Source organism: Hypanus sabinus, chromosome X1, assembly GCF_030144855.1.
Source record: "Hypanus sabinus isolate sHypSab1 chromosome X1, sHypSab1.hap1, whole genome shotgun sequence".
In the NCBI taxonomy this organism is placed as follows: Eukaryota; Metazoa; Chordata; class Chondrichthyes; order Myliobatiformes; family Dasyatidae; genus Hypanus; species Hypanus sabinus.
In genome coordinates this window covers 39,088,622-39,105,309 of record NC_082738.1, presented here as the reverse complement: position 1 = coordinate 39,105,309, position 16,688 = coordinate 39,088,622, and the positions used below count along the sequence as shown (strand labels likewise).

At 39.3% G+C, this 16,688-nt stretch overlaps 1 protein-coding gene and 1 long non-coding RNA gene across 6 annotated transcripts in view; one reads left to right on the top strand and one right to left on the bottom strand.

The window, feature by feature from the left end:
• Positions 1 to 16,688, top strand: part of raraa (retinoic acid receptor, alpha a) — a 399,727-nt gene that overhangs the window by 82,838 nt on the left and 300,201 nt on the right. Inside the window, exon 2 of one of the 4 annotated variants that reach the window (XM_059956420.1) lies at positions 6,694 to 6,753. Coding sequence is in view for 1 of the 4 variants with exons in the window: in XM_059956425.1 (XP_059812408.1) it covers positions 12,657 to 12,798 (142 nt within the window). In the remaining 3 variants the exon portion in view is untranslated. Of the gene's footprint in view, positions 1 to 6,693; positions 6,754 to 12,376; positions 12,595 to 12,625; positions 12,799 to 16,688 lie in introns of those variants that run through there. The other 3 variants (XM_059956421.1, XM_059956425.1, XM_059956422.1) reach the window with 3 other exon arrangements.
• LOC132384844 (uncharacterized) lies at positions 1,705 to 13,114 on the bottom strand. Of its 2 annotated transcripts, XR_009509015.1 has the most exons (4): positions 12,957 to 13,114; positions 8,186 to 8,276; positions 3,465 to 3,635; positions 1,705 to 1,980 (listed from the first exon to the last, which is right to left on the bottom strand). It is a non-coding gene; the product is annotated as an uncharacterized LOC132384844 (long non-coding RNA). The 2 variants fall into 2 exon arrangements; XR_009509016.1 differs by lacking the exon at positions 8,186 to 8,276.

Genomic DNA, 16,688 nt, shown 5'->3' with positions numbered 1-16,688 from the left:
TTGTCTGAAATTTGCTACACCCCACGTTGTCTTTGGAGGAAGGAGATAAACCACATTGCATAATAATGCTCCTTACCTCCAGAGGCACTTAGGGCACATTGTTTATAATGTAGAACTACCTTCAAAGGCAAGTCTGTCATATAAATGGAGTATCAGAGTGCTCTAAGACAGGTTTAGTGGATGTTAGTTTAGAGTACAAAAGGAGCCTCACATTTGGCAATAATTAACAGTAAACAAGAACATTTTGGCATGGTTTTGCTGTGCTGACTTCTATTAAAATCAGCTGTATTTTATCAAAGTAAAAACAGATATTTGCAGGTCTGGAACGTTTATCAGCTTCAACATCCACTGACCTGCGTGTATTGCTGTTGAACTGAAATTAACTTCAAAGCCACAAAGTGGATCTGAGTTTGAACATGATATTAGTATTAAACAGTGAAATGAAAATGCTGTTAGGAAGGATGTTGATGGTGGCTTTCATGTGTACATGCTAGTTTTTTGCACGTGCCCTATCAGCAGTTTCATGCCAAACTGAAAATAAAGAGAAAGGCTTTTGTGGTGGCTGCTGGTTCTGTGGAAAATGTCTCTTTGTTACTGATGTTCAGTGTAGTGTTCTAACTGGTGCAGTTATGCTACAATGGAGAAAATTTGTGAAATGCAGCAACATATTCAGTACAAGTCATCTGATTCCCATCAAACTGCTCTAATGCAAACAGTGTACATTAGTAAGCAAGATAATGAAAATCTGGCTACCTGATTAATTTGTAGATAGGCATTAATCCCCAAAGGATCCCTTCCAGTGTAGGCCGTAACTTAATACTAAGTGGTAATGTGCAACATTTAGGATTATAGTCATGCAGACCTACTTCATTCTATTCCATTAGCGTCCTCTATTGCCTTTTGAGAACTGATAAAGATGATCATGGTCAGTATATTGCTTTAGGCACAATTGGTGAGCCTAGCACAAATTGTGTCCAAAATTGCACGTAACTTGAGGTGTTCTGTTCTTGTACAAATTCATTTCTGTCAGCTTAATGTCAAAATCTGCTGTGCCTGAGCCAGCACAAAGTAAACATTTCGAGCATGATTAATTATTTCTTAGATTTGCTTTTAAAAGCACTCCTCGATAATTTGTGGCTAAAATAGCATTAATTTATGAATTTTTAATCTTGATGTTATTCCAGCACCTGTTAGAAACTCAGTTTAAAATGGCAGATTATTACTATGAACATTATTAATAAAAGCTATATAAACATTTTTAAGTTACTTTCAAAGGAATTTAAAACATGTCACTTTGTGCCTTCTTATCCAATGAAGCAGCTTGTTTTTTAGAACTTTGCTGAATGCCTGCAAGCTAGTGCAATTGGTGGAAACTCACACCAATGGTTAATATATCCTTGGAGTTCAGCCACACTTGAAAGAGGGGGCAACTTATTTTTTTTTATCATTTATTTTTAAAAATTAATACAAAGGGATGGGGAGAGCAATGGTTCTGTATTAAATCTCTAATGCTACTATTCATTGTTGTAATCATCTGTTAATTCCCGGGGGGAAATTGTAGTTAGTTTACACTGCTTTCATCAAATTTGTTTCAATCTAATTCCTACTTCTCTGCACACTTTCTTTTCTATCAAGAGGTGAAACTGAGAAGCTCTTTTGCTTGTAGTATAAAATAGAATACTTTCTTGATAGCCAAATACTAAACTAAATGAATTAGTCTCAAATATAAACCAGTTGAGTTGGTACCCTTGACAAGATAATGGTGGATTAAGGAAAAGGGTAGACTGAGATTCCTTTGCTCTTCTTGAAGGACATGCTAAATTTAATGCCTTTCACTGTTGAATGATGAAACAACGTAGGATAAAAATGAGCCAGGCCGTCAGTGGGTTTTGTCCAAGTTCAGGATGTGCACTTCTCCATACTGTTTCTGATCTTGGCAAGGCTGGCAATGACTGACATCAGTCAGTGGCCAATTGCTTCCTGATGTGAAAAAAAGGGAATTGATAAGTGAATTATTTTAAGCAATTTGCATTCATTCCTCCAGCTTGGAATCAGAGAGATGAAGGAACTGGTCAGATGTATGACCTCTTGATTAGAAAATATCAAGCAAACTTTATTCTGTTTAAACATTGGCGAGTGGCAAGGAACAGAGCACATGACTCGAGTAGGATCACTTTCTAGAATCACAGATAAGTTAAATGAATAAAAATAGAAGTACCACAGATGCTGAAAATCTAAATTTAAAATCTGAAAAAGTGGAAATGTTTAGCAGCTTAGCCGGTTTTCCTTATACTCATTCAGAGAATGTGGGTTTGCATTTATTATTCATCCCTAATTTGTTGAACTGAATGACTTCCCAAGCCATTTCATGAGACCATTTAGAGTTATTCACATTGCTGTTTGTCTTCAGTCACATAAGCCAGACTGAGTAAGGACAGTGGATTTCTTTCCCTGAAAGACATGAGTGAGCCAGATGGTTTATATGTCAATCTAATGGTTTCAAATTTGCTCTTTCATTTCAGATTTATTTAATTAACTGATTTCCAATTCTTCCGCTGTCATGGTAGGATTTGAACTTGCCTTTGGATCATTACCCCAGCCCTCTGGATCAGTGTTGCAGTAATCCTGTCACTCTGTCAATGTACTGTCATCTGGGGAGAGAGAAAAACTGAGCTAGCATTTCAGGACAATGATCTTTTACCAGAATGAAAATGCCTTGTCCTAAACTGCTAAATCTGTTTTCTTTCCTCAGGTGCATCCTGACCTACTGAATGTTTCCAGGATTTCCTGGTTCTATTTAATAAAGTTGGCATTAATTTTATTATAAAAATATTGGGATAGTGTTGGCAGCAGAAAATAATTTCATGGTGTTTTGCTGTGGTTCAAATATGAAACTAAACAAATAGGATTTATGTAAATGCCAATTCAATCACACCTGAGAAACTAGTTGAGAGCTAACGGGCTAGGTGCAGTAAATAGAATGTGAAGATAGCTTGATGAAGTAATCCTTGGTGTATTGGATTGAAGTGACTAGTTATCCAGTTCACAGATTATTAAGAAACAAAAGACTTGCATTCACATAGCACCTTCGTCATCCCTTTGAAATGATGAAACGTACTTGATAAGGTAACGTTGGAAACACAACAATTTATGTACAGGATATTTCACTGTGAAAAGTACTAATGATCATTCAGTCTAATTTTAGGAATATTAATTGAAAGGGGTATTGAGCAAGATACTGGAAATAACTTCCATTGTTTACTCTTTTTTCTTGGAATTCTTTTTCTGCTTAAGGTACTTATTCTTAATGAATCTAAGTTATATCTGTGTGTTTGGATATTGAGATGTGACCAATCCAAGATCCCTGCAATGTATTTTGTAATAATGGGTCGAGACTTGTGGTCTGTATGATGCAGTACAATTAATCATTACAAACTCAGGAAAGAAGTTTGTGACCGACCTACCTCAGGAGCAGCGGCACTATTAGCAGAGCCACAGCTCCAGCGACCCATGTTGAATCCTGGCACCCAGTGCTGTCTCAGTGGTGTTTGTATGTTCTCCTGCACATCTGTCTTCTGTCATCTGGACAAGATGTGTGGTGTGAAGGTTAATTGGCCATTGTGTGTAGGTGAGTGCTAGAATGTGGAGAGAATAAATTGGATGAGTGTAAATGCATGCTTGTTGATCACAGTTTCTGTCATTCTAAATGCCTCTTATGTGGCCTGAAATTCCTAACGGTATTAGTTGAGGAGCTGGGAAGAATCTCTATGAACCTCTTCAAAAGGAAGTGCCCTGAAAGCTTTTGTTTTAATTCTGCTGAATAGCCAAGCAGGTACTCAGCACTCCTTCTGTTTTGCACTGCTGTGTCAGTTCTACATTTTGAGTTTATGTTCTGGAAAAATGACCAGCTTCTGATTTGAGAAGGAGAATGCCTCTCAGAGACCTGCAGGAAGCTTAATTAAAGAAAAAATGAAAGAGTGGACTGTGTTGCACTGAAATGAACTCAGTCTTGTAGTTCATGCACCAATTTGAGTACCAAATATAAGACAAGTACTTTGTCACAGGGAGCAAAGGTTAACAAGAGGATAGTCATCCTAATGTCTGAATTTCCTAACCACTGGCTGAAGAGCACTCTTGGCAGGACTTGGAAGTTGGAAGCAATTTCTCTGCCAGCCAATGGTCCGGAAGACCAAAATATAAACAAAATAAAGAGATGGGGCAGCTACAAGTTCCAGCATTCCATGCCTTGGAGTAAAGGAATGTGGTTTTATGCCCACATTTTCTTAGTGGACTTTGCAAAAAAACCTACTATTTAATTTATTGCACATGTGGTAATTCTAAGTTATTACACACACCCTCTCTCCACTAGTCAATTAATTAATTAATTAACAATAATAAAAAAGAGATCGTAAGACATAGGAGCAAATTAGACCATTCAGTCCATCGAATCTGTTCTGCCAATCCATCATGGTGGATTCATTATCCCTTTCAAACGCATTATTCTACCTTCTCCCTGTAACCTTTAATGCCCTTACTAATCAAGAACCAATCAAGCTCTCCTTTAAATATACTCAATAACTTGCCTTCCACAGCCATCTATGGCAATGAATACCATAGATTCACCACTCTCTGGCTAAAGAAATTCCTCCTCATCTTTCCTTCTTTTCTGAGCCTGTGCCCTTTGGTCCTGGATTCCCTCACTAGAGGAAGCGCCCTGTCCACGTCCACTCTGTCTAGGCCTTTCAATATTTGATAGGCTTCAGTTAGAATTCCCTCTCCCCCCAATTCTGTAAACTCCGAGTACAGACCCAGAGCTATCAAAAGCTCCTCATACATTAAGCCTTTCAGGTACTATGAGGGTACTAAAAATAACATGGACTCATGGGATTATCAGTGTGTGAATAATTAGTTAATTGACATTCAGAATTGAACCAAAATTGCTTCTCATTGTGTTGTTTTCTTTTACTGTAATTTTGGTGGGAATTGGTTGGAATGAGCAGAAACTTCTCCAGTGATTAGCTTTACTTGGCACATGGAAATTGAAATATACAGTGAAATGCACTGTTTGCATCAAAGCAAATCACTGAGGATTGTGCTGAGCAGGCCACAAGTGTTGCCATGCTTCCAGTGCCAACATAGCATAGCATACCTTAACTGTACAGCATAGCAACTATTCCTAACTGTATAGCTTTGGAATGTGGGAGGACACCAGAGCACCTGGAGGAAAACCACACAGTCATGAGGGGAATGTACAAACTCCTTACAGACAGTGGTGGGAATCGAACCCCAATCTTACAGGTGGTACTGTAAAGTAATGCACTAACTGCTGTGCTACTGGGCTACCCACTGTGCCTGGGTATGCCAGATTGTACATTCAGGTTTCCTGGATAGCTTTGTTCAGGGGTGGGAGAGAGTGAGGATAGAATCCTGAAGCCATCTCTTCAATGCTATGAATGCCCATATATACAGGCTTTACAAATGTGTTGATTAGATTAGTGACTTGGAAGAGAACAAGAAATGAGGAATCAGCTTGAGGTTGTGGCCTGGACTAGTAAATATCGTACATTCCTTTTTGATGAATTTCATATAACTTTTTTTGACCGGGTATTCTTCACGCATCAGGCCAAGGCATCGGGAGGGAGTTATGAGGTTGTTCACTGTGAATTAGGTTACCACTTACCAGTTAGGTTTGATCTAAGCCTGAAATTCTTCTTGAAAAGAAAAGGGCAAATGTTTGATTTTCCTTTTTGAATTACCAGTGCATCCAAGTATACAGAGGTACTATAAAAATGTATGCTCACTTTGTTGAGGGAAGTTTTACTATGAAATGTTAAAATTTCAGTGCAGCCATGCTCTTAAATTATTGCAGCAATTGCAGGCATACTTCTGTTTTACTTGGTTAACAAGATGTTTTATACTCCTGGTTCATTCTGTTACATTGTCCGCCAAGTGCAGCTTGAGGTGACTCACCTTAACTGTCAAACATTATTTGGGACGTTCTCATTTCACTTCTCAGTTACTTTTAGAATCAGTGGATCTGGGTCATCATACCTCTCTCGAATCACCATTGCAGGGGTCATGTCTGATGTGCATATCTTATATTTTTTTATCCTACTAGTTTTCTTCTTTCATGCCTTATAAATATGAACTTTTATGGGTTATTTGGATGGCAGTTATTGCACCACAATGTTATCAAAGTAACCATGCAAGATGCTTCCAGTTATCAGGAATCCATTTATCATTGGGACACAACTCAACAATGTCTGGTCCCGCTGTTTAAAACAATACATGTGTTCTAGATGCTGTTGAGCAGCAACCAGAATGGCAATCCCAGCTAGTTTTCATCTCTCTAAACTGAAAATGTTAAAGCCAAAAATAGCAATCCTATGGTTTATTTGGCTACATTTTCCAAAATCAGCACATGCTAAGTATTAAAACCAAGTTCTTCTGTTTGTATAGTACAGGCTCTCAATGAATATACTCACAAATCCTGATGGACCGCTTAGCTCACATGCATACAACTGATCAATCTCTATGGAAAGCAGTAGAATAATGGTTTACTGAGGAATGTTGCATACCTATCTATATATAGGTAATTAAAATATCTCAATATAGCTACTAGCTTTTTGGTTAGAGAAGTAGTTGAAATCTTAGAAAATAATATGTCACTAACTGCCATTTTTATATTCACAGGACTCCTGTTTGCTTTAGTGTTGGAACTCCTGGAAATGCAATAAATCTTTCAGTTACATGGTAAGTTTATCTATTCTTCTTTTCCTTATAAAACAAATCAAGAGACATGGAACTAAATTTTCAGGTGGGGTTGGAACTGACGTTTTATTATTGATGAGGGAAACTGAAAATATTTTCTTTCCTTAATCAGAGTTCTGAGTGCACATCTTCATTCAATTAGTTTTTAATTGTTGTGAGCCATCGTGATACTTCCTCTGGTGGGAGGATGTTGTGGTCTGAACAGTTTGTGGGCAATTTTCACATTCACCAGGGGCAGAAAGCCGATGGAAGCAGGTTGACTGTCAGATGGATAGTTCCCAGGATTCATTTTTTATTGGCTTTATTGCCAGCTTTCCAAATCTGAGAGTAAGATGGAAATGGGAAACTGAGGTCAAAAGTGTCCCATTGCAGGACACCAGTAAGTTCAATGGTGGGAATGAAGAAATTGCTGCCACATGGAGTAGGTGCAAGAGATGATAGCACATTCAAAATGAGACTTGATCTATACCTGAGGGAACTAAAATAGACAGGTTATGGAAGCAAGACTGATTTGAGATGTTAGAGTATAAGCAGACTGATTTGATTCTGTAGGCATTATTAAAACAAAGCCTGAAATAGTTGAGATGGGTGGATGGTGGGTTAAGGAATGAATTGTGGGACAGTCCTTAAGAGACTTATCTGTGTGGGACTGGGCTTTTGTTACTTTGTTTTCCATTAGCTGTATTTTGCATCAGTTGGCATTGTTTGGCAAAGGTTACCAAAGACTGAAATGTGTTCACCTGCATAGTGAATCAAAGATAAAAGGGAACTTATTTCCAAACATTAGAATCGCACATAGAGTGGTCGAAGCTGATCATATTAACACACAATATGAATGCTGCAGAAGCAGGATGAGAAAGGGTAATAGGATAGAAGAATGATACTAAAGTATAAATATTAGCATATATTGCATCAGGATGCCCTAGTTTAGGAAGGATAGGCAGAGATTTATTAAATGGTACAAACAATGAGAAGCTTGTTGAGAAAAGATTAGAAACATGAATATTCTGTCCTAATCAGGCCAGGGAATGGGAAATAGAGAAATTTTGCTTAAAAATAAACTTTGAGTGGCCAGCACTAATAGGAATCTTTAGTGTAAAATTAGCTCAAGTAGGAAAGGATTAGTATTTTTTTGTGCAGCTGCTTGTTTGGATGTGCAAGAACCTTTGTAGTAAAATAGCTTCCAAAAGATTTATGGATAAATGACAACAAACAAAAAATTAAAAGTTTCGAAAGGACAAAGGAATTACATACACTGTGCGTAATTCTTTCAGAGCATCATACAAGTATGATGGGGCAAATAACTTCCTTCTGGGCTGTTATCATTGAAAGAGCAGTGTTTCAGCACAGCTTGAAAAGTTTATAAGTGGACCAAGTAAAATGTTAAACAACTTTGAACAATGATGGCTGTTACCTTTGAAAGAGCAGACTCTTTAACAGAATGGACTGGCTGCTTTGAAGACTGGTTGGTCAGTAAAACAAATATTGCTCTTCAAGTTCATGTGCTGAAATGTAAAATCAACAATGGAATTGAACCTTTTAGTAGTAGTGCAATCACACGAGTCAAGTAAAATGTTCACCTAAGGGGTTGCCTATTAGTGGGTCCTTAGGTGGCTGTAGAGGCTAATCCAGAATGCACAGTCTGGTGTAAGGTGGAGAACGCCTGTGCACGACTTTGTTTAATGTGGGGAGGCTGATTTGACAGATCCATGTCAGTGTCCAGTGGTATGGAATGCAGAATAGCTGGGGACCCTTCACTGCTGGATTGATGTATCATCATCTTGTGCCAGTTCCTCCGTTGAGGTCTTGGTTGGATTGCTCTTAGATCTTGTTACTGCCATGGGTGGCCCTACTAAGAGCAAGTTAGCTAAACTCCAGACAGCTTAGTTCTCAGGATCTCAGGAACTCACAAGCCTCTCAACTATGACAAGATGACGGTCCTTGGAGAAGAGAAACTTATAACAGAGATGGAACAAAGTGCACGCCATTCATTCCAATGCTATGATACTAGGCAATTCTTCCTTATCAACTGCAGCTTTCTGATTCAGTTTATGCTGCTAATTTTAAGTTGTGATGCTGTAATTAAATAACATTTCTTCTTTCAACTTAAAAATTGAATGGTTGCTGTTACTTCTCTTGGAGTAGCGATTGATGAATTGCTGGGTCCATGTCATCTTCAGCTCCAACCAGTTCAGATTAGCAATTGTATTTCAATATTTTAAAAGCAAAAGATGTCTGTATTTGATGTTATGGCATTGTCAAAGGAACAGTGTCAAGTCAAAGATTAAAATATTGCAGAATGTATATATAAGAACAAAGTTAAAGATCTTTTCAGGAAATCACTGTTTGTGTTATGTTATATTGTAAAACTGTTTCCTCTCCAAACAAAGAAACAAGTATCTAAAGAAAATATTGTAGCTCAGTGCCTTGCTTTTTAAAAATTATTAAAGGCCCCAGGCCGTAGTTGATATTTTGCCAAAGTTAGCATTAAGCACTTTGGTACAAAAATGAAAATTGTTGCTGAATATGCCTCTAGAAAGCTTCTGAACTGGAAGTTACCACCCACCCTTAAACTGATTAGTCCTGCCCACAGAGATCCCAGGAAAATGTGATTTGAATTCCATTTTCTGTTCATATTACAAAATAGATGTTCATTCTGGGTGTCTGATGTGCAGAGCAACAAGCTTTTGAGGTTGTTGAGCTCAGGAGGGTGTAATTATTGTTCTTCTCTTAATATTCTGATTCTTGCTGGATTGTTGTCCCAAGGAGGCCTAGTAGTGATTCTCTATGAACACAGTTGGCCATAGAAAGCATCACTAAGGAATCTCATCTACAGGTCAAACATGGATTATATTCCATCAAGTGTGTGCATGGGCACAATATAGTGATCAGCAAACTTATTACGAAATATCTAAGATGTTTTTTATCCATTTATATTTTTATAAAAGTATCTCAAACAATAGTGAAAGAACTGTGCATCACACAATTATTTTGGCAAAGGAAGAGGCCATTCATGTTTCCAACATGTAGAGGAGTCCACACTTTCTTGTAGCTCATTCAATTCCCTTTCAAAAACCTTTGACACCACATTTTAGTGTGGTATTATGAATTCCAGACAATAACCACATGGTTAAAAGACAACATTTTGCTCATATTCTCATAAATATCACTTGAATAAAATAGCAGTTCTGTATATTTACTTTTGTAAGACTGCATAGAGTTAGCTGTGCTTGCTGTATTATACCCAAAAATAGGTTGAAATTTCATGTTTGGGCCATTTCGCCAGAATGCATTAGAGTAAATTGAAATGGAGTCTACAGGTACTTTGAGATTGGGTTCCAGAGAAGCCAGTCTGCCATCATTCCTTGCTCTTGGGAAGGGTTTTGCAACAACTGCTGTCCTGTCAGGCTCAAGAAAATCTGTAATTCATATGGCAACTGAAACAGAATGCTTAACTTTATATCACATTGCATTGTTGGTGCTGGGGGTGCCGTACTAATAGTATGTAATGGAAGTTGAACTGGTTGGGGTAAATCTTTTGGGGCATAACATGTGCTGTTATAATTAATGGTGCACAGGTGATAGCAGCTGCTTTTAGATTTCAGAGTCAGATCCCGGGACAGGTCATGCTGGAGTGTAATGCCATATTACAGCTGCCAAGCACTGCATACTTGGATCAGTTGGAACCACATGAGCACCCTTTACCAAGACTTCAAGCAGGATTATAGTTTGTTATTCCACTCTAAAAATAGTAGGACGTTAAATTCCTCTGAAGTCCTTATCTTTGCAATCAGCAATAAAATATTTCAAAAATTTCACTTTGTTAAATTTTTTATGTGTTAGGTAATGAAATGAAGGCACTTTTATAAGGCATACGAACTACGGGTTTAAATTTTGACCAGTTTATGTGTAGTGCAGTTCATTTGTGTCAGAAAGGATTTAAATGATGGACTCTGTACAACTGAACTGGTAGGTTTAGAATCTGATAATTATGTCTCCATTTGCATGTATTCTAAGATAAAATTGGACTGAATATATATTGGATATATTAATTTCATGGAGTCATACAGCACAGAAACGTGCCTTTGGCCATTCAAGTTCATGCTGCCCTTTTTGCCCACATTAGGACTGCATCCTCCTATGACTTGCCAATGTAAAAGCATCTCAAACATGGTAATTATATTTGATTCCAGATATCAATCACATTCTGAGTAAAAAGAAAAGTAGCATCTCCTTTAAAACTCCTTCCTCTCATCTTAATCCTGTGCACTCTTGTTTTTGATAAGATATAGATATTGACTATCTACCTTATCTATGCCTAGTTTATTCCGCTTCCTTCCTCCAGGGAAAATAAACCCAGCCTATCCAATCTCTCCCCATAGCTAAAATCCTCCAATCTAGGCAACATTCAGGTGACTTTTCTCTGCATACTCTCCAGTGCGATCAAATCCTTCTGAGAACCTTTGGTAGTCAATAGGGAGAATCTGTTTCCAGGGGAAAAGAATTTGTAAAAAGAGAATCTAGATTCCAGATATGGGAACTATTGATTATGCAATGGCAATGAGTTGTTAAAACCGGGAATACACTTCTTAAAAGGGGTAGTGAAAGCAATCATAGCTTTCAAAGGGGAATTAAATGTAAACTTGAGAAAGGAGTAATTTACAGGGGCTTGTGGACAAAGAGCAACCCTGTGGAACTGGGTGGAGAGTAACTGACAAATGTCTGCCTCCTACGCTGTGTGACCCTAAGACACAGTGAGTTTAACTCGCTGTTTCACGATTATTCCAGGATCGGAGGAGAAATTAAAATGATGTTGAACTCTCCTCATATATAATTTTGGTAGCTTTGTTTCAATTCTATTCTAAAAACAACTACCACAAAAGCGGCAAGAGGCTTTTCCAGAGATACATGAATATGCACGGAATGGAAGGATTTGGATCATGTATGGGCAGAAGAGATTTATTTTAATTTGTCATCGTGTTCGGTATAGACATCCTGGGCCGAAGGACCTGTTCCTATGTTCTGAAGTTCAAATGTTTAGTCTCAAATGGAAAGTTAATGCTGGGTAAACGGGAAATTTGTATGTCTCTTAGGTTGAGCGAAACTAATTGAGAAAAGCGATTTGTTCAAAGTGTGATTTCCTCTGGATGCTGAAATAAAAAGACTGATCTTCAGGGCATGTAAAGGAACAGTTTAGGTGGCTGTGTTTTCATCACTTTTAATCTGGCGCTTGAAGCGGTATTCTCTCTGCTTGGCCGATGTTTGTTAAAATGCCCATTCCCGCTATGAACCTTCCGAGTCGGTGTTTGAAATTACAGGAACCTCAAGCGAGCCCGATTGAAAAACTGTTCCTCTGAACTTTCGTCTTCCTTTAGAAATCTTCTTTCTATGGGGAATACGGTTGCTCCAAATGCAGAGGCGGTCACCCTCCGCGTCGGGAAGCTCTTCCACTGTGGGCTATATCACACCTCGGCGTGTACGGCCCTCCCCTCGAGCTAACACTTCCTGTCGCGAGCACCCCTGCTCCCTCCACAAACTGACTTCTCAGAGAATCGCTGTCTCGGTTTAGAGCCGGGACCTCTCAATCTCTGTGTTTTATGCGGCTCAGCAACTGACAGGTTAAATCCCCCAAAGTAATCGAGAGAACTGAACGAGTGTTTCTCTCCCCCCCCCCCCACCCGTGCTGATCGGTATCTCTCGTGTTTCACAACGTTGCTGATGCACCGTAACACCCTGTAATCCTTGTGCTAGTGCGCAGACTGTAATGCCAGCGGGACAGACAGGAAATCACAGAAGCTCGCAAATCCTAGCACCGCTCGACAGGTGGGTGAAGGGACTGGTTTGCTGGGAGTCTACGGCCAGAGCTCCAACTGGTTTACTGGCTGATGACATCGACAGAGTTCTCGTGTTACAGTTTTGTTTTTCCTGTTCCTAAAGTTTACACGGTAACCTGCCTTCCCCTCCTCATACCCTGCTCTCTGCTCAATGGACTTGATACCACTGTATTGTTAGGATTCCAGGCACAAGGTTGGTGCAAACTTTGGTTTATGGTTTCCTTCCTGTGAATGTTCCTCTGTGTGTGTGTGTGAGGGGGCAGTGAGGGGGTTGGGGACGAGGGTAGGTGGTGACGTTACCGAGAAGCGAGATGTGGATAACTTGTGTTTCGAGGCTGCATGTTTACTCACTGGCCCTGCTTCAAGTCTGGTAGTGCCGAGACTGTTCTGTTTTCGATCAGTCTGTCCGCCTGTGGGAATCGGAGCTGTGTCTGAAGCCTGGTTCTTGGCCCCAGTCTGTCAGAAGACGAAGAGTTTACTGATATTTTTCCAACTGCTGTGCCAAATACAAATGAAGGGTGGGGGGGGTTGGGAGGGAGAGAGGGAGACAGAAGAGAGTTGTAGCGCTGCAACTCTCTCCTAATTGTACAATTCCCAAATGTCCAACATGTGCGTTCCATTTTCAAAGTAAAAGGAATATTTGTTGAGTATTCGCGTGGTGGAGGGGAGAAGAAAAGTTTGATAAATGAATATATGTTATTTGATTGAATTATGAGGTATGCATAATAAAGGATTCATCAGACTGCTGTGCCTGGGATAGTTACAAATGGATCCTTTTAAGCTGCTTTCACATTGAATTTTCTGGAGGGGGGTGGGTGTCGCTGCACTAATGGTTAACAATGGTCTTGTCCCATATATTTGTTCCCTTGCTCCTGTGTATTTAGATATAATTACATGTAAAATAAGTGTAAATTAGAAGCTGGGAAACTGGGATTTGTTGAGACTCAATGGCAGGAAGAGACAGTGGAGAACAGTTTTCTTGTGATCAGGCTTGATGCTTGATTTTCAGGCCTGTCCTTTGGCTGTTACTCCACTGAATAATATAGGAAAAGTGAGGGGTGATCTGTGCGTAATCTGTTGGAGGCTCAAGCACAAACACCTACCTCTCCAGTGCAGACTGGCTGCACTTTTAGAGATGTTAAAGACGAACATTAAAGTGCATGCTTTGGCGAGTAGGGGCATCATTCCCAGTATCCAGACCAATATTGATCAACATCACTTATCTGGGTCATTGTCACTGGCTATCAGTGGGAGCTTGCTGTGCGCAAGTTGGCTATAATACTTCCTACATGACAACAATGGCAGCATTTCAGAAGCAGTCTGGCTGAAGACTTTGGAATGCCTTGTGCTTCTGAAGCATACCATAAAAATGCTAATCTTACATTTATTTAATATATCAAAAGAATGAGGTATTGTACCAAATTTTCAATTATCAAAAAAAAACCAATTCTGCAGTGATTCTTTCACATTGGTTATATTGTCTTGTTCAAAGCAGTGCACTCCTACAGAATTAGTGATCTCTTGTTATTTGCACAGTAAGATAAGATTATAGCCAGAAGAGTTGTACATTTGATGTTTGGTCTGCTCACTTATTTGTCCTCAGTTGGAAGAGATAATTTAGAACTAGGAGATAAATCTGTCATATTATTTGTTATACAGTAGATCACTTCCAATAAAAATGTGCATAAGTGGACTTTAGGTGAGATCAAGTGTTGGACTTGATGGTTTCTTTGTGATCAAACATTTTGATGATTAGTTTACTCAGTGGACTTGCAAATAAGGAATAGTCCAGCAATTAGGCATTATAGGGGGATTGTCACCTGTGAAATTCATCAATTTCGGGAACACAGAGGAGGAATCGGAGCAATAAAGCAGTGGGGAAAATGTATAATGAATATACTGCGCTGTGGTGAGGCAAAAAGAATGGCCAAACCCTCAACGTTCTTGGAGAAAATAATTTTCAGAAATAAGCTTCATAATTCCTTGCAACATACACTAAATGCTGGAGGAACTCAGCAAGCCAGGCAGCATCTAAGGAAGGGCATAAACAGTCCATGTTTTGGGCTGAGACCCTTCATGAGGACTGGAAAGGAAGAAGGCAGAAACCAGAATAAGAAGGGAGGGGAAAGGAAGAAGTACAAGCTGGCAGGTGATAGGTGAGACTAGGTCAGGGAGAATTTAGGTGTGTGGGTGTTCACCTAGGACCACTCAACCTATTCTGGCCATGATTTACTGGCTCAGTAAGAACTGTCAGATAATTACAGCTCCAAGTCCTGCTAACAAGCCAGCATCAGAATGAGGTTTATCATCAATGTATAATATGATGTAAAATGTGTTGTTTTTTGGCATAGAATAAGGAATAATGATGTAGTGTTCATGACCATTTACTAATTTGTAATTGCCATTTGTGCCTTGGATGTGACAGAACTGCCAGAATTCCTGTTATGGATCAACTAATCCCAATCTTCCAACACCAGTTATGCAGTCCTCAACATGACCCAATGAAATACTGTTTACTGTTCTGAACTTGTTTGTTTGAAATTTATCTCCTGGTTACATTGCCTGGGAACCAAGCATTTGCAATCTCTTCTGTTGCATTAGAATTGGATTACATGATTCAAGCCATTTACAAATTTGGGATTGCCCCAGTGTCCGTCCTGGTGTATTATACATACTTGCATTGTGCATTCTAGAGCACAGAACCATGAACCCAGGCTCATTTGTAGCTATGCTACAGTTGGCCATCTGTGAAAACTGAAATCCAAAGTAACTCATTGTGGTATTTGCTTTAGTTTCTGTTCTTGATCAGTTAATGTATTTTTGGGATTGCATTTCATAATATTTTAGTTATGTTCTAATATCAAAATGCAATTCAACCTTATTTTAGAGTCATAATTTCAGCCAGAATGCATGTTGGAGCCCAAATATAATGACAAACCAGCCAGCCACCTTCTCCTGTAAATCCAAGTGGCTAATTTGTGCTCTCCCTATAAAAATGGGATGTGAAGTCATTGTTCACAATGTTTCATAGCCAACTTAAATCTGCCAGAATTCCAGGTTTAATGTTTATATCTATCTGACTGTCTCTCCTTGTCTCTCTCTCTACTTCTCTATCTCTGTCTCACTCTGTCTGTCTTTGTCTTTCTGTGTCTGTCTCCCTCTCTCTCCCTCATCTTTCTCTCCCATCTGTGTCTGCTTCCTTCCCTCTTTCCCCTCCCCTACCCCTTCCCCACCTTCCCAGCTCCCCGCCACCTCTCCTCCCTTTCCTGCTCCCCTGCCCTTCCTTCCCCCTCTACCCCGCTTCCCCTTCTCAAGCCTCTCACCACCTTCTCACGCCCTCACCCTCCCCTTGTTCCCTCCCGCTCCCCCTCCCTCTCTCACACTCTCTCTCTCTCGCTCTCACTCATGTCTGACAACACTGCATCCCCCACCCCCCAAACAAGTGATGGAGCATGAATCCAATGCTCTAACCAGAAAGTTGACAGTATATTCTATTAAACTCAGATTACCAAGTGCCAGCTTTTTCTAACACAAACATCAATTCTCTTGGGTTCAGCAGACAACTTTGCAGATGGTTATGACTGATTTGAGTACAAAAGAAGAAAAAGCTCAACTTTGATATGTTTGGGTAATTTATGATTTTTTTAGAAGAAGGGGCAAATGTTTTTTTAAAATATTACTGGGGTCCACATCTGGAAGTAATTTTCTACATTCCAAAAGGATTACCACATGCTCTCTGATGGATTGGATTTGACTGGGTCTTTAGACGGACAGGTTTGAATAATGTTAAGAGAGGAAAGTATTTACTGTTTTTAATGGCTTTGAACTGTACCCAGAGATCCAAGCCAAGGTGAATTTATCACTGGTGTTGGTACATTTATAATTCACATAGAACTTCATCCATGCTTCAGACAATGTAGTGCATGTTCACTATTCAAACAGGGCAGATTTCAGTGGAAACTGTTAACCCTTCCATGCCAGAGATGTTTTGTAATGCTCACTTCGTATATTTTCTATTCTAATAATTTTTAAGATACAAATAGATGACAACTTTTATTATTTTGATGTTCTCTGAGAGAGATC